Here is a 26,254-nt window from a genome sequence, read left to right as displayed (position 1 = left end):
TTTTCATGTGCTTCTTGGCCATCTGTATGTCTTCTTTGGAGAGATGTCTTTTTACATCTTCTGCCCATTTTTTGATTGACTTGTTTGTTTTTTTTGATATTGAGCCGCATAAACTGTTTGTAAATTTTGGAGACCAATCCCTTGTCGGTCGCATTGTTTGCAAATATTTTCTCCCATTCTGTGGGTTGTCTTTTCGTTTTGTTTATGGTTTCCTTTGCTGTGCAAAAGCTTTTGAGTTTAATTAGGTCCCATTTTTTATATTATTTATTTATTTATTATTTATGTTTGGGTGCGTTGGCTCTTTATTGCTGCATGCGGGCTTTCTCTAGTTGCGGCGAGCAGGGGCTACTCTTCGTTGTGGTGCATGGGCTTCTCATTGCAGTGGCTTCTCTTGTTGCAGAGCATGGGCTCTAGAGCGCAGGCTCAGTAGTTGTGGCACACGGGCTTAGTTGCTCTGCAGCATGTGGGATCTTCCCGGACCAGGGATGGAACCTGTGTCCCTTGCATTGGCAGGTGGATTCTTAACCACTCCGCCACCAGGGAAGTCCCAGGTCCCATTTATTTATTTTTGTTTTTATTTCCATTACTCTAGGAGATGGATCGAAAAAGGTATTGCTGCGATTTATGTCAGAGTGATCTGCCTATGTTTTCCTCTCAGAGTTTTATAGTATCCAGCCATACATTTAGTTCTTTAATCCATGTTGAGTTTATTTCTGTGTATGGTGTAGGGAGTGTCCTAATATCATTCTTTTACACGTAGCTGTCCAGTTTTTTCAGGGCCATTTATTGAAGAGACTGTCTTTCCTTCATTGTATAGTCTTGCCTTCTTTGTTGTAGATTAATTGACCATAGGTGCGTGGCTTTATTTCTGGGCTTTCTATCCTGTTTCATTGATCTATATTTCTGTTTTTGTGCCAGTACCATACTGTTTTGGTGACTGTAGCTTTGTAGTATAGTCTGAAGTCAGGGAGCCTGATTCCTCCAGCTCCATTTTTCTTTCTCAAGTTTGCTTTGGCTATTCAGGGTCTTTTGTGTCTCTACAAATTTTAAGGTTTTTTTGTTCTAGTTCTGTGAAAAATGCCATTGGTAATTTTTTTAAAGGCTACTGGATGACTTTATTTTTTTTTTTAATTTATGTATTAATTTGGTTGTGCTGGGTCTTAGTTGCAGCATGTGTCATCTTCTTTGTGGCATGTCGGATCTTTTTTAGTTGTGGCATGCAGGATCTTTTAGTTGCAGCATATGGGATCTTAGTTGCAGCATGCGGGATCTAATTCCCTGACCAGGGATTGAACCCGTGCCCCCTGCATTGAGAGCATGGAGTCTTAACCACTGGACCACCAGGGAAGTCCTGCCATTGGTAATTTGATAGGGATTGCGTTGAATCTGTAGATTGCCTTGGGTAGTATAGTCATGTTGACAGTATTGATTCTTCTAATCCAAGAACATCTGATCTTTTGTTGTCAGTGTGTAGAAATGCAACAGATTTCTGTGTATTAATTTTGTATCCTGCAACTTTACTGAATTCATTGGTGAGCTCTAGTAGTTTTCTGGTAGCACCTTTAGGATCTTCTACGTATAGTATCATGTCATCTGCAAACAGTGACATTTTTACTTCTTCTTTTCCAATTTGCATTCCTTTTATTTCTTTTTCTTCTCTGATTGCTGTGGCTAGGACTTTCAAAACTATGTTGAATAAAACTGGTGAGAGTGTACATCTTTGTCTTGTTCCTGATCTTAAAGGAAATGCTTTCAGTTTTTCACTGTTGAGTATGATGTTAGTTGTAGGTTTGTCATATATGGCCTTTATTATGTTGAGGTATGTTCCCTGTATGCCCACTTTCTGGAGAGTTTTTATCATACATGGGTGTTGAATTTTGTCAAAAGCTCTTTCTGCATCTATTGAGATGATTATATGGTTTTTATTCTTCAATTTGTTGATGTGGTGTATCACATTGATTGATTTGCGGATATTGAAAAGTCCTTGCATCCCTGGGATATATCCCACTTGATCATGGTGTATGATCCTTTTAATGTATTGTTGGATTTGGATTGCTAGTATTATGTTGAGGATTTTTGCCTCTGTGTTCATCAGTGATATTGGCCTATAATTTTTTTTGTGGTATCTTTTTCTGGTTTTGGTATCAGGGTGATGGTGGCCTCATAGAATGAGTTTGGGAGTATTCCTTCCTCTGCTGTTTTTTGGAATAGTTTTAGAAGGATAGGTGTTAACTCTTCTCTAAATGTTTGATATAATTCACCTGTGAAGCCATCTGGTCCTGGACTTCTGTTTGCTGGGAGTTTTTTAATCAGTTTCAATTTAGTACTTGTGATTGATCTGTTTATATTTTCTGTTTCTTCCTGGTTCAGTCTTGGGAGATTGTACCTTTCTAAGAATTTTTCCATTTCTTCCAGGTTGTCCATTTTATTAACGTATAGTAGCTTGTAGTAGTCTCTTGTGATCCTTTGTATTTCTGTGGTGTCCGTTGTAACTTCTCCTTTTTCACTTCTAATTTTATTGATTAGAGCCCTCTCCTTTTTTCGTGATGAGTCTGGCTAAAGGTTTGTAAATTTTGTTTATCTTTTCAAAGAGCCATCTTTTAGAGTCATCAATCTTTTCTATTGTTTTCTTCATTTCTATTTCATTTATTTCTGCTCTGATATTTATGGTTTCATTGTTTCTGCTAACTTTGGGTTTTGTTTGTTCTTTCTCTAGTTGCTTTAGGTGTAAGGTTGTTTATTTGTGATTTTTCTTGTTTTCTGAGATAAGATTGTATTGCTATAAACTTCCCTCTTAGAACTGCTTTTGCTGCATCCCATAGGTTTTGGGCCGTCGTGTTTTCATTGTCATTTGTTTCTAGGTATTTTTTGATTTCCTCTTTGATTTCTTCAGTGATCTCTTGGTTATTTAGTAGTGTATTGTTTAACCTCCATGTGTTTGTATTTTTTACAGTTTTTTTTTTTGTAGTTGATTTCTAATCTCATAGCGTTGTGGTCAGAAAAGATGCTTGATATGATTTCAATATTCTTAATTTTGCCAAGGTTCGCCTTGTGGCCCAACATGTGATCAATCCTGGAGAATGTTCCATGTGCACTTGAGAAGAACGTGTATTCTGTTGCTTTTGGGTAGAATGCTCTATAAATAGCAATTAAGTCTATCTGGTCTGATGTGTCATTTAAGGCCTGTGTTTCCTTATTGATTTTCTCCCTGGATGATCTGTCCATTAATAAAAGTGGGGTGTTAAAGTCCCCCACTATTATTGTGTTACTGTCGATTTCTTCTTTTATGGCTGTTAGTATTTGCCTTATATATTGAGGTGCTCCTATGTTGGGTGCATATATATTTACGATTGTTAAATCTTCTTGGATTGATCCCTTGATGATTATGTAGTGTCTTTGTCTCTTGTAACAGTCTTTAAAGTCTATTTTGTCTGAGATGAGTATTGCTACTCCAGCTTTCTTCTGATTTCCATTTGCATGGAATACCTTTTTCCATCCTCTCAGTTTCAGTCTGTATGTGTCCCTAGATCTGAAGTGGGTCTCTTGTAGACAGCATATATACAGGTCTTGTTTTTTGTATCCATTTAGCCATCTATGTCTTTTGGTTAGAGCATTTAATCTGTTTATGTTTAAGATAATTATTGTTATGTATGTTCTTATTACCATTTTGTTAACTGTTTTGGATTTGTTTTTGTAGGTCTTTTTTCTTCCCTTCCTGTTTTGTTCCCTCCTCTTGTGATTTGATGACTAACTTCAGTGTTGTGTTTGGATTCCTTTTTCTTCTTTGTGTTTGTATCAATTGTAGATTTTCGGTTTGCAGTTACCATGAGGTTTTGATATAGCAGTCTATACATAAACAAGATTGTTGTTGTTTTTTAAAAATTTATTTATTTATTTATTTATTTTTGGCTGCATTGGGTCTTTGTTGCTGTGCGCGGGCTTTCTCTAGTTGTGGTGAGCAGGGGCTACTCTTCGTTGCGGTGCGCAGGCTTCTCATTGTGGTGGCTTCTCTTGTTGCAGAGCATGGGTTCTAGGTGTGCAGGCTTCAGTAGCCATGGCACGCGGGCTCTAGAGTACAGGCTCAGTAGTTGTGGCTCATGGGCTTAGTTGCTCCATGGCATGTGGGATATTCCCGGACCAGGGCTTGAACCCGTGTCCCCTGCATTGGCAGGCGGATTCTTAACCACTGCGCCACCAGGGAAGCCCAACAAGATCATTTTAAGTTGCTGGTCTTTTAATGTCAAATGCATTTCCAATATCCTGCATTTGTGCTCTCCTCTTCTCACAATTGCTGGTTTTGATATTATATTTGTTCATAAATGATTTCCTACCTTTACTGTATGTTTGCCTTTACCAGTGAGCTTTTCCATTTGTAATTTTCTTGTTTCTAGTTGTGGCCTTTTCTTCTTAGAGAAATTCCTTTAGCATTTGCTGCAAAGCTGGTCTGGTGATGTTGAATTCTCTTAGGTTTTGCTTGTCTGTAAAGCTTTTGATTTCTCCATCGAATCTGAATGAGATCCTTGCTGGGTAGAGTATTCTTGGTTGTAAGTTCTTCCCTTTCATCACTTTAAGTATATTGTGCTGCTCCCTTCTGGCCTGCAGAGTTTCTGCTGAGAAATCAGCTGATAACCTTATGGCAGTTCCCTTGTATGTTATATGTTGCTTTTCCCCACTTCACTCACTTCTTGTTTGCCTTGTTTCTGTGGGGGTATCCAATGTAATTTTTATCCTCGCTCCTCTTTAGGTGAGGTGCATTTTTGTTTTTGGGGGTTTTTTTGGCCACGTGGCACGTGGGATCTTAGTTCCCCAGCCAGGGATCAAACCCGTGCCCCTGGCAGTGGTAGCGTGGACACCTAACCAGTGGACAGCCAGGGAATTCCTGTTTTTGTTTTGTTTTTTTTTAAACCTCTGGCTTCTTTTGAATGATTGAGAAGAAATTGTAGATGGATATTTTTGTGGATGAATATATTACTGCTAGAATGAGACAGGGTTTAACATTGATTTTATTCCTCTTTTTCTTTGTTACAGATGTAAGTGCTAAAATATTTTGTTCACAGAAATATTTAGATGGAAATGGAAGAAGTTTGTTACAGTGATACCACTCAATCTTTGAGCTCATAAGTTATTTGCCAAATATCACAAAAATAATTTATTATTGTCATCAAAATAATTTTAATGGTCTATCAAGTGATAATTTGTTAAGATCCTCTTTCAAATTTGTTGTTAGGCAGTGGATTAGAAATGATGTGACCTGGAAAAAGATTTGCTTCCAAGCTATTAGAATAATTTGCTTTTTCCCTTTCTAGGAAGTATAACACAAAGTCTTTACCAAGACTTATCAAATGACTCTTAATTATAACCCTTACACTGTTACTTGAAAGCAACCTATTCAACCAGATATACTCAGAAAGGGTTGAGGAAATAGAAATATTGGTAATTTCATTATGCCATTGCCAATCCAATAATTTTTGATAAAATGCATTTATCATTTGCTTAAAAACTTAAAACACACACATACACACACACACACACACACACACCCCTTGGGGCTGCAGTTTTAGCAAATTTAGCAAATTTGCAGAAAATACCATCTAACTTAATTGGCAAAACCAGTCCTTATTGTCAAACCTACTAAAACCCTAGAAACTAAGACAAAGTCTTTTCAGTTCAAATGTATTAATTATTTCAAGAAGCTTTATAAAAACCATTGAGAAATAAATTATAGAATCCATTGTATAAAAAAGAATCAGTCAAGATTAAAATGATGTAGATCTAATATAACAAGTTACAAAGAAGATAAAAAGTTACAAAAATAAATCAATATCCTTAATTTATAGTAATACAATATAATTTATACGTAAAATTATATGCTATTTATAAGAAAAGGAATATGATTTTTTAAAAGACATGTTATTCCTTGTCTAAATATTGGTATGTGTGTGTGTCAAACTCTGGTGTTTGGCTTTGGCGAATAATTAAATGAAATCCAATGTAAAAATCAGAAATATCTTTGTTAGATACCCTGGCTATCTAATAAAGGGTTAGTTTAAGTTAGGTTATATCTAACCCTTTATTAGATACTTTTCCTGTGTACTTGAGGATAGAAAAGGGCATATACTACCAAAAAGTAATTTGGCATAGATCTTTTATTCTCTGTTATGAGGAGGTAGGAAGTAATAAACATTTAGAAGATGAAATGGGAGAAAGATTATCTGTAAATAGAATAAATATGATGTGAGTTGATACAATAGATATTTAACTTCCTTTTTAAATAATATATATGAAGCCTGAGAAAAAAGCTTGTAAATATTTTATCCATGTGTTTATTCCAATGTACTTTGAAACATTTGACAATTCCAGGAAAATATTCCAGTTGTATTTCTAAGAAGCAGCAGTACCAGCCTATACAGCTTTGATTTATTGAAGTGATTTTGAAGTGAGTAGCGGAAAAAATGCTTATGCCTTAACTACAAGGGAAAAGGCAATTTTAGGATTCAATATAAGCATCGAGAAGAGCTGGAAAAATGCTTACCCTTAACTACATGAAAAAGCAATTTTTATCATTCAGTATTTCTTTCCAATGCTCCTTTTGCTTTGAATTCGTGGGCCTTATCCCTCAAGATCCTTGCATCCTTTGATAATAGTTGGGAGAAGGTAGAGGCAAAGTTCTTTGGTAAAAATTGCATTATTCCTCACTCTACCATATTTAGTTTCTAACTTTCAACTTCACCTATAACAGAAACGTATGGAAGAAAGAGAAAGACAGGAAGCTTTTATAGGTTCATAGTGCTTTGAATAGTCATTAAATGAGGTTTCCATTTGGTTTGACCTCAGGATTTAATTCCCTGCCCCTAGCAATGCAGGTAGTAAGGTTTGGATGATGCCTTTCTTTTGTGAAGTAGAGTAAGGTTGGTTTTGGACACAGAAGCTTTCTCCGACCCATTAATTTTAGGAAAGGGTACCCTTGGAAGTTGAGGATCTGGAAATCAATTCCTTTAAAACTACCAGTGCTTGGATACCTCTTGAAAAACCCTTACATATCCCCAAGGGTATGTGTACCGTAGTTTGAAGAGTACCTTAGACTATCTTTCTTGAGTTTGACAAGACAGCTTAATGGCAGAAAATTCTGTAGGGAGGAAAGTTAGGGAGTCCTTTAAAATAGGTATTCTGTGTTGTTGGTTGAAAGGCTAGCTCTTAATATTATGTATATAGTTAGCAAATAAAATGGTTACAGTGAGTTGAAAGAACCTGCTATATTAATTGTGGGCCCCCTTACATCTGCAGGTAGGTTTGTTGTAGGAATTTCCTTGGGTGGAGCAAGGGCTTTGCTCATGAAACCACTCTGGCCGGGGCAAGTGCACAGACAGGTACAGTTGAAATACTTAGTATTTGGCAGAAATAATGGATTCAAAGACCAGAAACTGTGATAACTGGAGGTACTACAGTCTACTTCCCAACCTTAGGTAGTAACGGCTACCACAAACTGCCATGATTTTTGCACTATGATTATAATACCTGCATTTTAAATTTTTAAGCATGTAGTCAGTAATAATTTGAAATTTTTTAATGCAAACTTCTCCAGTGGGCATTATTTTAGTGAATTGAAACTATCCAGTTGTAATGCCCTTTCTTTCTCCATTTTAATTTAGAAGCTCATGTCATTTAAAAACAAGACAAGAAATTAAAATTTATTGAATAGATCAGAGATTTTTTTTCCTGGAAAATTTTTTTAAGGGTATGAGTCACCACATACTCACTTCTGCCTCACAGGAGGGGAATAAAAAGATAACAACCATAGAAATACTACTCCCACTATAGTAGACATAAATATTACTCTGTAAATGTGGGCTTATGCTCTATTGTGTCTTAATTGAAATTAAATATTCCTCTAAGACTCCATTTTGCCTGACTGGTGGGAGATTCAGTCTCGGTCCTTGTTGGGGTCTCTTCACCTCCCCAGAGTCAAACAAGATTCTAAAATGTTTACAGAAACAGGAGAGGGGCTTGCAGTCTCCAGCCCAGCACTGTTTTTGCACTGCTCTCATCAACTGAGCCCACAGAATTGCTAGGAAGGAGCAAATCCACTGTTTCTGTGGAAGGTGAGGCCCCGGTGGTCTGTGCCCAGGTGAACCCCAGTGTCCTCACCCCTCCTGAGGCCCTGCTGGTGGGACCCCCCTGACCTTTGACCTCTTCCTCCTGTGGAGGAATCTTCTGTCTGTCTTCTTCCTTACGGAATTCCCCCAAGTTGGGAAAACAGCAGCCAGAAAGACAGGTTGTCTACCAGCAGCTTGAACTTCACAGCTTCTGCGGGGGAGTATGTACCGAGAAGCCGGGCATGCGCGTGAAGTGGGGACAGGGAAAAGACAGAGCCCAAAACAGAAATGAATAAATATCTCCACAAATGGTCTTAGGTCACGAGTACTATTAATAAGTGGCAAACATTTCTGAGCATGACTCTCTGCTCACACAGATGAGCAGATTTAATTCTCCAAACTTCACCATGTGCTAAAGACAGACAACTGAGGCTTAAAGAGTTTGAGTAACTTTCCTGGTAATAAGTAGCAGAGCTGGGATTCGAACCAAGTCTGCTGGGCTCCAAATTCATCCCCTGTGTTATATTTTCTCTCCCGCGGGGTATTAGTAATAATTCGTTCTGAGCACAGTGAGCTGCCAGTATAGGTTAGCTACAGCGGGAGCTCCCAGACAGCTCAGTGAATTCATCCACGGAACACCATTGCTCAGAGTTCTCCATCTGGCTGTCAGGGTGCATTTGCCAAGACTGGGGAACAACAGTGCTGCTTTGGGCGCAATTACTGTGTAGACAATAACTGGTCAGCACGTTCAGCTGCTTCTTGAGGTCACTCCTGGGATATGAAGATAGGACCCCATGTAGGCATAAACAGGTTGGTTGTTTTCTTTGTGCTCTGTCAAGAGGCCATTATCTCCGTCATCTCGAAGTTACACCAAATTGCTCAGGTGCAGGTTCAAAAGGGAGAGAGGATATGGTTCGGCCTAGTTTTCTGTTGTTTAAAATAGAAAATTGATGGATCTGAAATCCATTTTTGCTTAATACAATTCTTGAGGTACTATTTTAATAAAATCCTTTAGTCTTTTAAAAATGTAAAGTCTTTTAAGAACATTTCAAAAGCCATAGATCAATTTTTAAATTGTATAGGTTGGCCCATAAATAATTCTTATTTATGGAGTCAAAAACCAATGCATTCAGTGAATCAATACATAACATAGTCATTATGGCCCTACTAACCACCACCCACCCACCAAGCTGGGCGTGATGGGTGATTCAAACACAGGCTGGGCTCTTTACTCAAGATGTTCATAATATGCTTTAGGGGCTTTCAAATGTTGTATGCCTCAGAATCATCCCTGAAGCTTGTCAAAAATAGAGCTGCCTGGACCCCACTCCAGACCTACTGTCTTAGTCCGTTCGGGCTGCTAGAACAAGATACCACAGACTGGGTAGCTCAAAGCAACAGAAGTCTATTTCTCATCATTCTGGAGGCTGAGAAGTCTAAGATCAAAGTGCTAACATGGTCTTCTGGTGAGGGCCAGCTTACTGATTCATAGCTGGCACCTTCTCACTGTTTTCTTACATGGTGAGAGGGGCTAGGGAGCTCTCTGGGGCCTCCTTTATAAGGCACTAATCCCCTTTATGAGGGTTCCACCCTTATGACCTAAGTATCTCCCAAAGGCCCACCTCTTAATGTCATCATCTTTGGGAGTTAAGATTTCAACATAAGAATTTTGTGGGGACACATTTAGACCATAGCACCCACTGAATCAAAACCTTGAGTGGATGGAGCCTGGGCATCTTTAACAAGCTCCTAAGGTGATTCTAATACTTACCAAGGTTTTTGAGCCTGCCATGTGGTTGATGGTGTTTTGGTAATGTAAGACACTACAATGTTTTCTGTGTTGTATTGTATTCTACATATGTCTATACATCATCACAGGAAGTATGTATAGGAGATATATAGACATACACGTGTATCGAGAGACACAGTAGTCTCTTATTTGCATGTATGTTGAAATGTACCTGCAGATAAATATATACCTATTATCTTAAATCCTAGTAAACCTTTATTGAGCATCTGTGTGTATCAAGCATTGTTAATTCATTCAACAAGTAGTTGTTAAGAGCCTACTATGGGCCATCAGAAAATAAAACAGACAAAAGTCCCCGTCCTCAGGGAGCTATATTTTAATAGAGAAACACCGACAATAAACGAATAAGACAATTATATGATGGTGAGTGCCATAGCAAGAAGTGAGGAGGGGTGGGGCCTGCCAGTGGTGGGGGCGGATCCCAATTTAGAATAGGGTGGTTGGGGAAGCCTTGAGAGAGGAGAGGGGGTGAGCGCTATGGATATTTGGAGCACAACTGGTCCAGGTTTGGGGAACAGGAAGTGCAAAGCCCTGATCTCAGTAGGAGTATTCCTGGTGGTTTCAGGAAACAGCAAGGAGGCCAGGGGCTGGGACGCAACAGGAGATGCAGTCAGAGAGGCAAGGAATGGGCTGAGGGAGATGTGGATCTTGTAGGGGCCTGTAGGCTTCTGGAGGAGTTTGGCTTTTACTCTGAGGGAGATGGGAAGGGTTTGGACCCTGGGGATGATGTAATCTGACAGGTTTTAATGGGATCATTCTGGCCAATGAGAACAGGCTGCTGGAGGTTGGGGGGAGGCTGGAATCCAGTGACTAGTTAGGGGGCCACTGTAGTAATCCAGGGTAGAGACGGTGAATGGGCTGGGAAGGGAGCAGTGAAGGTGGTGAGAAGAACGTGGCTTCCGGTGTGCTGTGAAGGAGCCAGCAGTTTTGCTGATGGTTTGGATGCAGAGGGTGTGAGGGCTGCAGTAGGAGGGTTTCCGAGGATGCTGGGTGTAACCGTTGGTTATACTTACTCTGTGGCCAGGTTTGTTTCTGGATGTGGGTCATGATTTGGTTCCATCAAAATGACTTTTTGTTTTTATTTTTTTATAAATTTATTTATTTTATTTATTTATTTTTGGCTGCGTTGGGTCTTCGTTGCTGCGTGCGGGCTTTCTCTAGTTGCGGCGAGCAGGAGCTACTCTTCGTTGCAGTGCACAGACTTCTCATTGTCGTGGATTCTCTTGTTGCGGAGCATGGGCTCTAGGGTTCGTGGGTTTCAGTAGTTGCAGCGCGTGGGCTCAGTAGTTGTGGCTCGCGGGCTCTAGAGCGCAGGCTCAGTAGTTGTGGCGCACAGGCTTAGTTGCTCCGCGGCATGTGGGATCTTCCCGGACCAGGGCTCGAACCCGTGTCCCCTGCATTGGCAGGTGGATTCTTAACCACTGTGCCACCAGGGAAGCCCTGTATTTTTGTTTTTAAAACATATCTTGTACACTTAACATTTGTAAGGTTATTGTATGTACATAATACCTTAAAGGAAAAAAAACCTCATCTTCAGGAGTGGTCAGGGTAGTCTGACTGATTGCAGTAAGACCCTGACGGGGATATTGGTAAACAGGGACTGTAGCCACAATGACGTCTCTTCCTGACATGTAGAAAAGCTGCTTTTGCCAACAAAAATATATTCTGGATATGATAATGAATAATATTTATTGCTCACTTTATTTCAAAGCACTTCTATATAAATCCTCAAAAAATCCTTTCTAAGGCTGATAGTGGAGGATAGTTCTATCCCCATTTGAGGATTCAGGAACTCGAGACCTAGAAAAGATGGCATGTGGGAAGGATGAACTCTGCTAGATCAGATCTTCTATTTCGTGACCTTCTCCTCTTGATCATGTGGCCCAATGTGTAGTGACTGGACCTCAATCCAGGGAACAGAAGTGTGTGTGTGTGTGTGTGCACACGTGCGCACGTGCGTGCACGTGAATCACACTTGAGTTACTAAGTACAATGATGTGTTAAAGGAATTGGAACTGATTGTTCAAACGTTCCATAACTCAGGCCTCTTGGTCCTTCTCCTTGCTCTGCCTTCTCTGTCTGTTCATTTGGTCATTTTATTTCTGGATAGTAATGTTCACTGAAGGGTGGGATAGGGAAATAAAAAGATGTGAAAGTCACATTAGGTAGCGTGGAGAATAATTTTAATAAAAGCCACAGTGGAGAATGCAGTTGTAATTAACACTAAAATGAAATTCTCAATTGCCAGTGGATTTCAGCTTGCTTCACTTCCTGATCCTTCGTTCCCGTAAAAAAAAACAAAATAAAACTGAGTTTGATTATGTCACGCACCTAGCAAGGCTGAGTTCTTTGTCTTGCTGAAGGAGCCATGTCTGTATTGGGATGGCTGTGAGCAGGGCCTGGGCCAGCTAACAGCATTTAATGCATTTGCCTGTTTCAGTTTGCAGTGATGACCTCACCCACAAATTCAAAGGTTTCACCGTGATGAACGAAGCAGAGAGATACGAAGCGCTGAGACACTGTCGCTATGTGGATGAAGTCATCAGAGATGCTCCGTGGACACTCACGCCAGAGTTTCTGGAAAAACACAAGGTATTTATTCTTCCACGTTCTCTAAGTAGCAGAATTAGGGAGTCGCAGAAAGTCCAAAGACTCTTCTAATTTCGGAAAGAGGTAACTTCAGGCACTGTCATGTGATGTCACTTGATGCAACACCTGTCCTGTGCCCACGCCTGGGGACCAACAGCATCCCACTTCCTCAGTGTGATCTCTGGAGCTAGACCACTCAGGTCCATGTGTGGCTTAACTTCTTAACTGTGGGACCTTGAGCAAGATATTGCACTCACTTACCTAAACCAGAAAATGGGTGCTGTTTTGAGGATCTAATGAGATCATCTAGTAAAACCCTTGGAACACTGGCTGGCTCAAAGCAAGAGCTCCAAAAATGTCGTCATCATTATCACCATCATTATTATTGATGCTTATAGTTCCACAGGCATCATTTTTCATGGAACAAATGACCACACATCTTATCCAGAGGGACAGGGGTCAGCCTTTAAGGAAAGAACTGTATATCTCTGATTTTGTGACCCTGAGACTCCTACTGATAGAAGATTTTTATTAGTTGAAAACACGAGAAATCCTTTTGATCTGCATCAAATTATGTGCTTTGTATCTCCCTACCAGCCCCACATTAGGAGCTCTTCTTTCCTTTTATAAGCGGTACAAAAAAATAAGATTAAGCTGTTCTAAGAGTTTTCTATTTTTAAATTCACGATGCAGGAGAGAATAGAGAACACTGATAAATGTGCATGGGTAATAGCAGAGGAGACAATTTCCCAGCAAGAATAAAAAGAAAAAGGAAAAACTACAATATGATTTACTTCCAGCAATCACTAACACATTTTTACTAAGCATCTATTGTATCTTCAACTTGTGTGCAGCATTATGGAGATGCTGATGATGGCTGCCATTTATCGAGTACTTTCCATGTACCCAGCCCTGTGCTAAGTGCTTTGCTCTTACATGAATCACATTCAATCTCATGGCTACCCTGAGACGTTGTTGTTGTTGTCATACACTGGAGACGAGGAACAACTAAGTTTGAGTACGAAGAATCGAATTGATGATAATAACATTTATTGAGTACTTGCTGTGTACCAGTTATTATTTTTAGCACTTTTACATAATTATATTATTTAATCCAGTGATTCTCAAGTGGGGGCAAGTTTGCCCCCAAGGGACATTTAACAGGGCCTAGAAACATTTTTGGCCGTCATAACTAAAGGGGTGTTACTGGCATCTACTGGGTAAAGGACAGGGGTGCCACTAAGCATCCTACAATGCACAGAACAGACTCTCCCCCTCCAACAAAGAATTTTTTTTTATATAAATTTATGTACTTATTTATTTATTTATTGGCTGCGTTGGGCCTTCGTTGCTGCGCGCGGGCTTTCTCTAGTTGCAGCGATGGGGGCTACTCTTTGTTGCGGTGCGCGGGCTTCTCATTGCGGTGGCTTCTCTTGTTGCGGAGCATGTGCTCTAGGCGTGCGGGCTTCAGTAGTTGTGGCGTGCAGGCTCAGTAGTTGTGGCTCATGGGCTCTAGAGCGCAGGCTCAGTAGTTGTGGCGCACGGGCTTAGTTGCTCCGTGGCATGTGGGATCTTCCCGGACCAGGGCTCGAACCCGTGTCCCCTGCATTGGCAGGTGGATTCTTAACCACTGCACCACCAGGGAAGTCCCTCCAACAAAGAATTATCTAGTTCAAAATGTCACTAGTACCAAGGTTGAGAAATCCTGATTTAATCCTTACCACTAAATTATGAGTTATATAGCTAGTAAGTGGTGGGGCAGGAATCTATACCCAGCAAAATTAAACTGTTACTCTACCTCTCAAGGTGGAGTGAAGCCTTGTTAAAGGGCTTTGAAAGTTAGGCAAGAAGTTTTTACTTGATGGAGGAGGAAACAAGGAACTAGTGAAGATCAGCAGGCACAAGGATGACAAGAAGAAAATTCTGTTTAAGGAGGTCCCCCCACCATGTGACAGAGGGATGGCTTGGAGAGGAAAGAGCCTGCAGTGAGGAAGGTCAGGTACAAGTTGGTATTAATAATCCAGGTGATGGGGCCCTGGATTTGGCATAAGTAATGGAGAGGAAGTGATGGGTGTATGCACTCATGTATACACACACACACACAGACACACACACACACACACACACCAATGGAACTTGTGACCTATGTGCTATGGAGAGTGAAGGAAGTAGGAAAAAAAGGCTGATTCCAAGGTGTTTGGAGCCTAAGTAAACTTAGAAAATGGAGGTGCCCTTGGAAGGGGCACCAGTTTTCAGGATGAATTAAAATTCCAGACAGGTTTTTAAAGTGACAGCAAGGGTGGCAAAAGAGAAAAGGGTGACTTTGGGCAAACTTGACAAGTTTTATCATTTCAGCAGCCGTATGACCCAACTGAAATAGTAATACTTGCCCTACCTGCCTCACAAGGTGGTTGTATGAATCAAATGAGAAGAGAGGCGTGAATTCATTTCTACAATATAAAATATGACCTAAGTGGGGGAATTCCCTGGTGGTCCAGTGGTTAGGACTCTGTGCTTGCACTGCAGGGGGCACGGGTTCGATCCCTGGTTGGGGAACTAGGATCCTGCATACCGCGTGGCACAGACAAAAAAATAAATAAATAAAATAAAATATGACTTAAATGTGAGGATGGGCCTATTGCCATCAGTGGGACAGGAAATGAGGATTTTGGCTCCTCATAGCAGAGGTGATTAAAATCTGAAGAATGAGTGAATTGTCTGAAGGAGAGATTTTAGAGGCAGAAGAACAGAAGGCCAAAAACACCTACTGTCAGAGGTAAGAGAAGAAAGAGGGACCAGCAAAAGAGAGAAACCAATCTAGTTCCCATCAGCTCGTGGAAACAGAGACAGTTGGAAATACCTTTCAGTCAAGGATTCAAGTCTACCTTATAAACTGCTTATTTCAACTGCTTAATTACAACTGCTTTGTTTTAAAAAAAAATATGTATTTTCAAATTGCAGACATGCAGCCCCATCCCAGTGGTGATGTCACTCTTCTCTCTCTCCAACAGATTGACTTTGTGGCCCACGATGACATTCCGTACTCCTCTGCTGGCTCTGATGATGTTTACAAGCATATAAAGGAAGCAGGTGAGGGTCGTCCTGTGCTCAGCTGTCCCCTGTGACATAGTAATCAGGGTTAATAAGAGACGTCTGCCCTGGCCCTGCAGCATACACATACAAGGCACTGGAGTTTCACATGTCTCCCAAGTAGCCTCTGCAAGCCTCTGTTGACATGTGCTAAGGCTCAGCTGTGGCACAGACACCAGTTAGGTATTTATATAGAAATTAACCTGAGCACCAAAGTACTCGACTTCCGGTTTGAGGCTCGATTTTAGAGTTCATCACAGGACCTAAAATCACAGGACCCTGTTTATTTTTTTTTATTGGAGTATAATTGATTTACAGTGTTGTGTTAGTTTCTGGTGTACAGCAAAGTGATTCAGTTATATATATATATATATATATATATATATATATATATATATATATATATATACACACATACACACACATATACACACATATATATATTCTTTTTAATATTCTTTCCCATTATAGATTATTACAAGATATTAAATATTGTTCCCTGTGCTATACAGTAGGACCTTGTTGTTTATCTATTTTATATATAGTAGTGTGTATCTGCTAATCCCAAACTCCTAGTTTATCCCCCTCCCCGGACCCTGTTGTTTAAAGGGCAATCATTTTCCTCATTAACAATGAAATTACTTTATGTTCCCAAGAAAGCTCCTTCCAGAAGAATACAGATAACTGGCTAATTAATGATCTGGACTCCTCGTCTCCCAAGTCCAGTCCTGCCATATGTCATCCTGTCACATGATAATAATATCCTCAGGTACCACATGCAGAGGCCAAAAAAAAAAAAAGAAAGAAAGAATGGATAAATATTTGTGGTAGTCAAGTAAAAATTAGTGGCAACTGTCATTCCTCGGCCACCTGTTTCCTCCTGAAACAGTTAACTGATGTCATGGAAGGCAGACATGGTGCCTGAGCTTTGGAAGTTGTCCCATTTGTCACTAGGCATTTCTCTTCAGGTCAGAGAGTCTGGTTGGCCCCAGGGAATTCTTGGGGGACTGGAAAGAGGGAGGTTTCCTTCCATTGCGGGCTCCCCGGAATTAATTCCTTCATCAAGTACTCTTCCTACTCCTACGCTGCTCTGACTCCAGGGAAATCGCTCCTGGGGCATCATAGAAGATCTGTGGTTTCTAGCCTCAGCGGGATGCTCGGTGCTCCTTGGTAACATTTACCTCCTCTTTTTCCCCTTCCTGCCCTGATTTACCCATAACTCCTTGCGTCCTTGCATCCTTGCTTCCTCTCCTGCATCCAGAGGAAGGGGGGGGGTATGTTTTCTGTCCCAGGCTAACCGATCATCTGAACTTACCTTCTCCCTTCCCTGAGCATGTTTTCTTTTATTCTTCCTCCCATTGTGATCCAAGGTTCTCACTCTCCAGTAGTTTCTTATCAGCTTACGTGGAAGTCTACAAAAACAAATAAACCCAAATCTTTCCTTCTGCCCGCCCTCCTGCCTCTACCTTCACTGACATCCTTGCGTGGTCCTCCTCTTAGTGGCAACTGTCATTCCTCAGTCACCTGCACTCTGACTTCTGTCCCATCTTTGCTCAGTTCTCAGATGCCCTTTGGACCACCCAATCCAGCGGCCTTAGCTCAGTCCCCCCTCTGGGCATAACGACACTGCTGACCGTGTTCTTTGCTTAGACGCTCTTGTCTTTGCTTCCATTTCTGGGACACTTCTGGGACCTTCTAATTTCCCATTGGTCTCTCTGACCACTCCTGGGGTTTTGTTTTTTTGTGTGTTTTTTTTTCTTAATATCTTTTGGCCTCACCATGGGGCATGTGAGATCTTAGTTCCCCGACCAGGGATCGAACCCGTGCCCACTGCATTGGCAGTGCAGAGCCTTAACCACTGGGCCACCAGGGAAGTCTCCGCTCCTGGGTTTTGTTACTGGGTTTCTCTCCCTGTCTCACCAGCCTCAGCTCTGTGCTCTGCCTTCCATAGGCTCTACACTCCAGGTACACGGAATCTGTCCTGGTTTCCAGACACACCCCCACTTTATACCTTTGCTCCAGCTGTTCTCTGGGCTTGGAATGCCCTTCCTCTGAGCATCTTGGGCAGGGCCCAGCTGAGGAGCCAACCCGGACATGCACCCTCTCCCTGGGGCATGATTCAGCACACCCCCCGCCCTCTTCAGAGGCAGACACTCTTCGCACATGGACCTCCTTTTCAGCTCCCTTCTCCTGATTGTGTGTGTGGGGGTGGGTGGGTGTGTGTCCCTAGCTAGAGTGAAGTGCCACAGGCCACGGCCATAACTCATCCATCTTTGCATCCCCAGCACAGTCCCTGGTACATTTGTGGTGCTCCTTAAGTGCTGGCTGAACAAGAGAGTGCTTTTATTGAGTATGATGGGGAGGCAGCTTAAGATGGAAGCCTTTTGTGTGCAGGGGCTCTTCCCAACACACGGGGAATGGAGCCATTTACCTAGATAATGCGGGCACACACTTCTGTCTTGTGGAATGGTTCATATTATTTAGATGTAAGGGTGATATTTTGGCCTGAGTGATATGGACCTTTCATCCAATTTGTTGGCTTTTCACTGGTATCTTGGCCTCTGAATCCCTCGCACACCTCTTTATTGAAGGAGATGCTGATGACAAGTGCTGAATTACTCCAAACCATCTTAGCCTCACAGCCCAACAAAATCTCAGTGAAAGATGGAAGGGCTCACTCTTTGACTTGTTTCAAAAATGACTGTGATCTGAAAGATCTTCGAAATTATATCTATGAATTTGCATCTTTCTTGCTCTACTTTATAACAGGCAAAAACTCACAAATTATAGGTGCTCTTTGGGGCAAATGTATAATGGAAAAATAGTCTCGGCTATACCCAATACTCATCATTTTCCTGAGCTGAGGTTTTCCGTCAATGTCACAGGGTTTCAAATAATCACCAGGAATCAAAATAGTCATTGCTGGGATTTTAAAATTAGAGAAATGCAAATCAAAACTACAATGAGATATCATCTCACACCAGTCAGAATGGCCATCATCAAAAAATCTAGAAACACGGTGCTTTGTGACCACCTAGAGGGGTGGGATAGGGAGGGTGGGAGGGAGGGAGATGCAAGAGGGAAGAGATATGGCAACATATGTATATGTGTAACTGATTCACTTTGTTGTAAAGCAGAAGCTAGCACACCATTGTAAAGCAATTATACTTCAATAAAGATGTTTAAAAAAAAAAAATCTAGAAACAATAAATGCTGGAGAGGGTGTGGAGAAAAGGGAACACTCCTGCACTGTTGGTGGGAATGTAAATTGATACAGCCACTATGGAGAACAGTATGGAGGTTCCTTAAAAAACTAAAAATAGAACTACCATACGACCCAGCCCACTACTGGGCATATACCCTGAGAAAACCATAATTCAAAAAGAGTCATGTACCAAAATGTTCATTGCAGCTCTATTTACAATAGCCAGGACATGGAAGCAACCTAAGTGTCCATCATCGGATGAATGGATAAAGATGTGGCACGTATATACAATGGAATATTACTCAGCCATAAAAAGAAACGAAATGGAGTTATTTGTAGTGAGGTGGATGGAGTTAGAGTCTGTCATACAGAGTGAAGTAAGTCAGAGAAAAACAAATACAGTATGCTAACACATATATATGGAATCTAAGGGATAAAAAAAAAAAAAGGTCATGAAGAACCTAGTGGCAAGACGGGAATAAAGACACAGACCTACTAGAGAATGGACTTGAGGATATGGGGAGGGGGAAGGGTAAGCTGTGACAAAGTGAGAGAGTGGCATGGACATATATACACTACCAAACATACAATAGATAGCTAGTGGGAAGCAACCGCATAGCACAGGGAGATCAACTCAGTGCTTTGTGACCACCTAGAGGGGTGGGATAGGGAGGGTGGGAGGGAGGGAGATGCAAGAGTGAAGAGATATGGGAACATATGTATATGTATAACTGATTCACTTTGTTATAAAGCAGAAACTAACACACCACTGTAAAGCAATTATACTCCAATAAAGATGTTAAAAAAAATAAAATAAAATAAAATACCCAGCCTCCCCAGATTATATCCATTTGGATTACTTAAAAAGACAGCTGGGGTAAAGGTAATTACTTCTATCCTCTTACAGGATCAGATATGGTTTTTCTGACTCTATAAGTGGAGCTGTCCAAGGTTGAGGAGGCAGTACGGTAATCTGAATTCCTTAGTTTCTCCATCCATCTTCCTTCATCAGACCACCTTCCATAAACTTCCCATAAGCCTGTTGCTGCCTGAGAATCTTGGAGCGAGGAAGAGTTTGAGGAAGGGATGGGCTGGAATTGGTATTTTAGCTAAAGGTAGGTGCAGAAGTAGATTTTTAATGGCTTAGTTTATTTTCTGCTATTTTATTTTCTACCATACATCTCATCTATAGGTACTGTAGGTGCATCCATGCATACTTTCCTACATACATTAAGCCATTATCTGGCATGGTACAGATACTGTAGTTTAGTGAGCTACCATATGCTTTACTTAGGGATTTCAAGAAGTCGAATACACGCCACTTTATATTTGAGCTGCCCCCATTGCTGGCACTTGCATCAGAGCCATCTTCCCCCTTCCTGGAGGCCACTGGAACTCCACCCATGTTGGTCCCACCATCCTTCACCCTCAGCCTGCTGCCGCTACAGCCTTTTCCTGTTATTCAGGGACCTTCAGAGTCTGAAGGTAGAACGGGCTCCTAAGGGTCACTCACCCAGTCTTCTACCTCCTCTTTGGCATCACTGCCAGATCCAGGTAGAACTGATGCTTGCACGTCTCCCGTGAGGGGGAGCTTCCTCTCTCCCAAGGCAGCCCATTCTATCTTTGGATGGTTTTGACTCTCGTTGGTTAACACACGAACCGCTGAGTGCATCCACAAGCCTGAAATTGTTGGTGGGAAAATGGGATACAAAGATGAATAAGACAGCCCTCACCCTTGACAGAGAGCAGAGCCAGATATAAATAATTACACCAAAATATTAGAAGCCTGCTATATATAGCAGGCATGGGAGGTGTGTCCAAAGGTGGGAGTATATGAGGAAGTGCAGCGTATTTGGGGAAAATCAACAATGTTCGTGTGGTAAAGGGTGCGTGGAGGTGGCAGCAGAGAGAAAAACTGGCAGGACGGGTGGTTTAGGCTTCATTCTGTGCGTCACAGGGAGCCAGATGCCACTCGGAGGCGGGGGAGTGCCAGGAACAGCTCTCTTGCGGGGGAAGGACAACTGGGTAGGGGGCAAGAGGAATTTCTGTAACCAGACTTAGGAGCTCCCGTTTCCACAGATGACAGAAAAAAAAAATAAACCCACTCTTGACACTTGAAGTAATTCAGACTCTTCAAGGTTTGCACTTAGACCATGTGGACTCAACTTGTGGCCTTTTTCTCCTGGCATGATCTGGTACTGGCTTGGATGGGGTGCGGATCTGGCCCTGCTGACCTGTTGTTGTGGGGTATCAAGACCTGCTCAGCCATCATCCCCGGCTACCAGATCCCCATGGCCGCCGCCTCCATCTGTTTCCCAGCCACGTCCCTCTTTGGCCTGTCTCTGCCTCACTACCCCCCTCCCCGCAGTACAGGCGTGCCGCCCAGCAGTCATGCTGATCTCAAGTCCCAGCTACCGTCAGTGCTCCTTGAGAGGGTCCCCAGGAACGTCTAATATGTCCTCCACCATTACTGGAGGGCGGTGGGAGGGAGCCACATGAGGCCCTGTCTGACCTGCTCGCCTTGAGGAATGCTCCACTGAGGCCTCCCCATGTTGGCACGGGGCCTCTGTGGGACCATCTCCTCCCAATGTTCCTCGAGGTAAACAGGGTGCCAGCCCCTCTGCTCTGGGCTTGCTCAGGGGGTCTCTTCCTTGCCTCTGCCCCTGGGGTTTGAACCTGAGTCAGGGCAAGACAGAGGACCTGCTTCTATTCTCTTGCTTCTGATCGCTCCCTGGGCTTTTCCCTCAACCTCAGGAGGGGCTTTCTTCTTCCCGGAGGGCAGGAAACTGCCCCTGTGTTAATTTCATGTCTTTCCCCACTCCAGGGCTTACAGTTAAACATTCTATACCCTGAACCACTCAGCCTCTGGTTCTTGATCATCAAAGGGACACTCCTGGGATTTAGAAAACCCTTTCTGCAGTCCTCAAAGCCTGGCTCTTTCAAGTGAAAGCCTTACCTTTCATAACTATTCTTTTGGAAATGAGCCTTCAGAAGAGCTTCTTTCAGAAGTCAAAAGCTGAACACAGTCTCCTGTATTCTCAGCTACATCTGCTTTCCCCTGAGGTGATGGAGGTCTCAGCATCAGTGGGAAGAGGGCTTCAGGACAGACATCATCCCCAGAAATGAAAATGACATTGGATAATATATCAGAAATTTATTCTGCTGCGTATAATGTACTCAGTCTCCCTAATGGAGTTTTTTGTTGGTTCACATCCTTTTGGGGCCAGCTGGGGGAACTCCGTGCTACCCTGAGCTGGTCGGGTCTGTACTGTTCTCTTAGAAAGGGCTCCCTTGGTGGTCAGGAGCATTGGGTAAGAACGGGAGGCCTGACATTCTCAGATACCAGTCTGGTTTGTAAGGAGTTCCAAGGAAGGAAACCCCATATGCTTTAGACTTGGAAGGCTGCTAGGAAACATGGCGAGGTGGGGTTTGGTGGGTTGGAGAGGAGGGAGGAGGGGGAGAAACTGCCTGATGTGTCAGTAACACAGTGATGGGTTATGGCATGGGGCGAGTATTACCTTTTTAAGTCTTTGTAAGATCTGAGCTGTGAGCAAGCTGCTCCTTTCCTAAAGTTGTCGTGAAGGGCCTGGTATACACAAGTGCTTGTCAAGTGTCACTGTGCCTACAGATCCCTGCAGGATCTTGTTCAAATGCAGATTTGGGTTCAGTAGGTCTGGTGGGACCTAAGATCCCCATTTCTAATGAGCTCCCAGGTTGTTAGCTACTGCAGGTTCATAAAGCTCACTTAGAGTAGCATGAATCCAGACCAGGGATTCTGGTTCACCCAGAATTACCCCAGGGGTTACCCCCAGGTTTAATTGAGTCAGCATGTCCTGGGGTGACAGTTCTTCGACTGCCTTGTAGAGCAGCAACAAGCATTTACTGGTGGTTTTATTTCTGGGTGAATAGCCTCTAGTGAGCTAAGAGAAAGTTACTTTCCTGATTTTAGGAATCAGGAAAACCTCAAGTTCTAGTTGTTGGGTGTAGAAACAGGTCCAATATTTTTCTAACTCTAAGCGATTGATCATCCGATTGTTGCATAACAAATTATTGCTGCAGTTAGTGACTTAAAAGAGCCACTTTAGGGACTTCCCTGGCGGTCCAGTGGTTAAGACTCCATGCTCCCAATGCAGGGGGCACGGGTTCCATCCCCGGTCAGGGAACTAAGATCCTGCCTGCTGCACGGCATGGCCAAAAAAAAGAGCCACTTAATTTTGCTCATGATTTTGTGGAACAGGATTCCAGTAAGGGCTTGACTGGGTGGTTCTTGCTCAAGGTCTCTCAAATGGTTGTAGTCAGACACTGGCCCAGTTGGGCTGGAGGTCCCTGATGGCGCACTTAAGTGGCTGGCAGTGGGTGCTGGCTGTTGACAGGGAGCTCAGCTGGGGTTGACACTGGTTCTGGCCTTGGAAGCCACCCAGCATCACTTATGCCACATTCTATTTGTTATAAGCACGTCATGAAGGCCAGCTCAGATTACAAGGGACAGGAATCGTGCCCATCTTTAATCCACCACAATTCCCACCTCCAAATTGAATAGTCAGGTGGCATTTTACTTGCTCTGGGAGCACAGGCATAAGACGTACGTGTGACTTTTCATAGGCACAAGGACCCTTTCTTGTGGTCCATTGATCTACTCTGCTGATTCCTCACCAAGGGAGAGCCACGGTAGAAATCTGTTTGGGGCCCAGGTAGAGAAGGCCAGAGCGTTCGTCGTGGGAGAAAGATGCTCAGAAACGGCGTCAGCATCCACATTTGGCTTTTATCCTCTAATCGAGGTTCATTCTGAAAGTCAAAAATCACTTTATATGAAGCCAGAGATATCGAGGGCATGAATTAAACTTTACAGCCCTCTGCTCTGCTTGTCAGAACATGTCAAAATTCTCCAGCAAAGCTGGATGAAAAGATGGAGCTTAAATGAAGTAGACTGTAAGGTCCACATTACTCATCGTCATTCTAATATTGCCTACTACTGTTGAAAGTTTCCTTCATTAACATGTGCTTTGCTGCTTCTTAAAATAGCTCCATAACCAAATGCCGCAGTTCTGAAAAGCATGATGAAAAAGGTTCTTTGATCACGCTCATTACTGAATATTTTTAGCAGAGCAATAATTAGGATTTGGAGGAAGCTGGGTGCCTCATTATGTCAGCAGAGGGCTTGGCTTCTTTCAGAGACCTGCCTCCCAACCAGCCAAAGCAAATCTCTCCCCAGCCCCAACTTTCAGTTACTCAGCCACAGAGACTTCACCCTGTGGCTTCAAAGAAACGGTGAGCTCATGTCACCAGTGTCTGAGTGACTTGCTAAAATCAGTTAGTGGCTAGAGAGTCTCCTTAACATTTCAGCCGGCCGTGGTTGTGAGTGAAATGCCTGCCTACTGAAAGACGGGCCATACTCCTCCCCAGGAAGCTCCCTGCTGCTCTCGCCAAGGTGAGGAAGTTGTCTCAGGCCCCCTGGCTTGGGACCCCTCAGGGTTCTTTGCCCACTAGAGCCCCGTGCACAGTTGGGTGCTATTTATATCCATGCCTTTATATGTCGGCACCCTCTGCCTTCTACTTAGTTTTCTATTTGAGTCCGCTTTCTTAGAAGGTGCTAAAAGAAGTTTCCGGCCTCGGGGCCAACCCCAACTCTGCCCTCTGAGCCACAGTATATTAGAAACTGGATGCTTTGTCTGTGACAGCAGGGCCACCCTGCTGCTGATACTGTCAATGTGCAGATGGCAGCGAAGGAAAGCTCCAAAGGGACGCCCTGGTGGGGGCTGGAAGGCTGACAAATTCACCACTGTCCACAGCATCAGAGAGAACTGGATTTGGAAAGGCACTCAGACATCAGTGTGCATCTAGTCACTCATTCAACAAACACTCCTGGTGCCTGCTTGTCACCCAGTGCTGAGGATACAGACGAGAATAAGGCAGGAGCGCTTCCTTCCCTCAGGCAGCTGATAGTCAGGTGGGAAAGGCGGTTATGGAACAAGTTGTCTGGGAATATTTGAAGGAAGAGAGCAGTGGACCATGGGAGAGAATAATAAGCAGGAAGACCCAGTCTGGGCTTTGAGAGATTTCCTTGAGGAAGTGATGCTAAAGGTGAACCCCAGTGGATGGCCGAGAGTTAACCAGGTGGAGAGTATGTGGCAGAGTGAGGGGAGGGGGCAGCCCTCGGAGGACACTGAGGTCCAGGGCCGCTGGGCCAAGGCAGGGCCAGCTGTTGCTCAGCTCCACAGAAAGCAATGAGAAGGGCGCCCGCTGCATCTGCGTAGCACAGGGGCCTTGGCTTAGGGAGGGAAGGCGGAACGCGGGTCTGAGATGAGACTGGAGAGAAGCACAGGGAAGAGAGAAGGCAAACTGCCTCAGAGTCAGTTTAAGGATTTGAATCCAAATACAAAGGACAGTAGAAAGCCAACGAAGGATGTTGAGCAGGTATCTGACTTATATTTTGAAAGACTGCTCTGCGGCTCTTGCTACGTGGAGAGTAGATTGAGGGGACAGAAAAGCGACATCCCTGGAGACTGGTTTTGAGGCTCTTGCTGTAATCTTTGAACAAGATGGGGTTAGATTGGTTTAGATGGAGGATGGAGAAAAGTGGGTGAACCAGGGAGACATTTAGGAAGTAGATTGGTGAGTAGAAGGAAATTGATTGGACGTAAGGAGTGAGGGAGAGGGAGGCGGCACAGATGAGGCCAAGGTCATCTTGTGCAGCCACCTCATTTCTCAGCTTTGGAGGCTGAGGTTAAGTAACTTGCCTTCTGAGGCTTGAGTGACTTGCCCAAGTGTACAAACGGAGGACCCAGCACCCTTGTCCCTAGGCTCTGTCCATCATGCTGTCTCATGCCTGATATCTCTGACTGAGTGACCATTATCATATTAGATAGAAAGATCTCAATTGCCAACACGTCATTTCAGTTGACAACAGAAGTGCAAGCATAACCAGATTCTTTTCAAAATTTTAATTTTATATTGGAGTATAGTTGATTAACAATGTTGTGTTAGTTTCAGGTGTACAGCAGTGTGATTCAGTTATACATACACATGTATCTATTCTTTTTCAAGTTCTTTTCCCATTTAGGTTATTACAGAATATTGGGTAGAGTTCCCTGTGCCGTACAGTAGGTCCTTGCTGATTATCTGTTTTAAATATAGCAGTGTGTATATGTCAATCCCAGTCTCCCAATCTATCCCTCCCCCTGGTAACCATAAGTTCATTCTCTAAGTCTGTGAGTCTACTTCTGTTTTGTAAATAAGTTCATTTGTATCATTTTTTTAGATTCCGCATATAAGCGATATATTTGTCTGTCTTACTTCACTTAGTATGATAATCTCCAGGTCCATCCATGTTGCTGCAAATGGCATTATTTCATTCTTTTTGATGGCTGAGTAATATTCCATTGTATATATGTACCACATCTTCTTTATCCATTCATCTGTCGATGGACATTTGGGTTGCTTCCATGTCTTGGTTCTTGTAAACAGTGC

At 42.8% G+C, this 26,254-nt stretch overlaps 1 protein-coding gene and 1 non-coding gene across 2 annotated transcripts in view; both read left to right on the top strand.

Moving 5' to 3' along the window:
• Positions 1 to 26,254, top strand: part of PCYT1B (phosphate cytidylyltransferase 1B, choline) — a 142,375-nt gene that overhangs the window by 68,242 nt on the left and 47,879 nt on the right. Inside the window, exons 4-5 of the mRNA XM_061178834.1 lie at positions 12,344 to 12,495; positions 15,504 to 15,582. Of these exons, the coding sequence (XP_061034817.1) occupies positions 12,344 to 12,495; positions 15,504 to 15,582 (231 nt within the window). The remainder of the gene's footprint in view (positions 1 to 12,343; positions 12,496 to 15,503; positions 15,583 to 26,254) is intronic.
• TRNAA-UGC (transfer RNA alanine (anticodon UGC)) lies at positions 14,976 to 15,048 on the top strand. The gene has a single exon. It is a non-coding gene; the product is annotated as a tRNA-Ala (tRNA).

Source organism: Eubalaena glacialis, chromosome X, assembly GCF_028564815.1.
Source record: "Eubalaena glacialis isolate mEubGla1 chromosome X, mEubGla1.1.hap2.+ XY, whole genome shotgun sequence".
Lineage (NCBI taxonomy): Eukaryota > Metazoa > Chordata > Mammalia > Artiodactyla > Balaenidae > Eubalaena > Eubalaena glacialis.
Note: the sequence above shows the minus strand (reverse complement) of the source record. Positions and strands in the feature narration are given on the sequence as shown.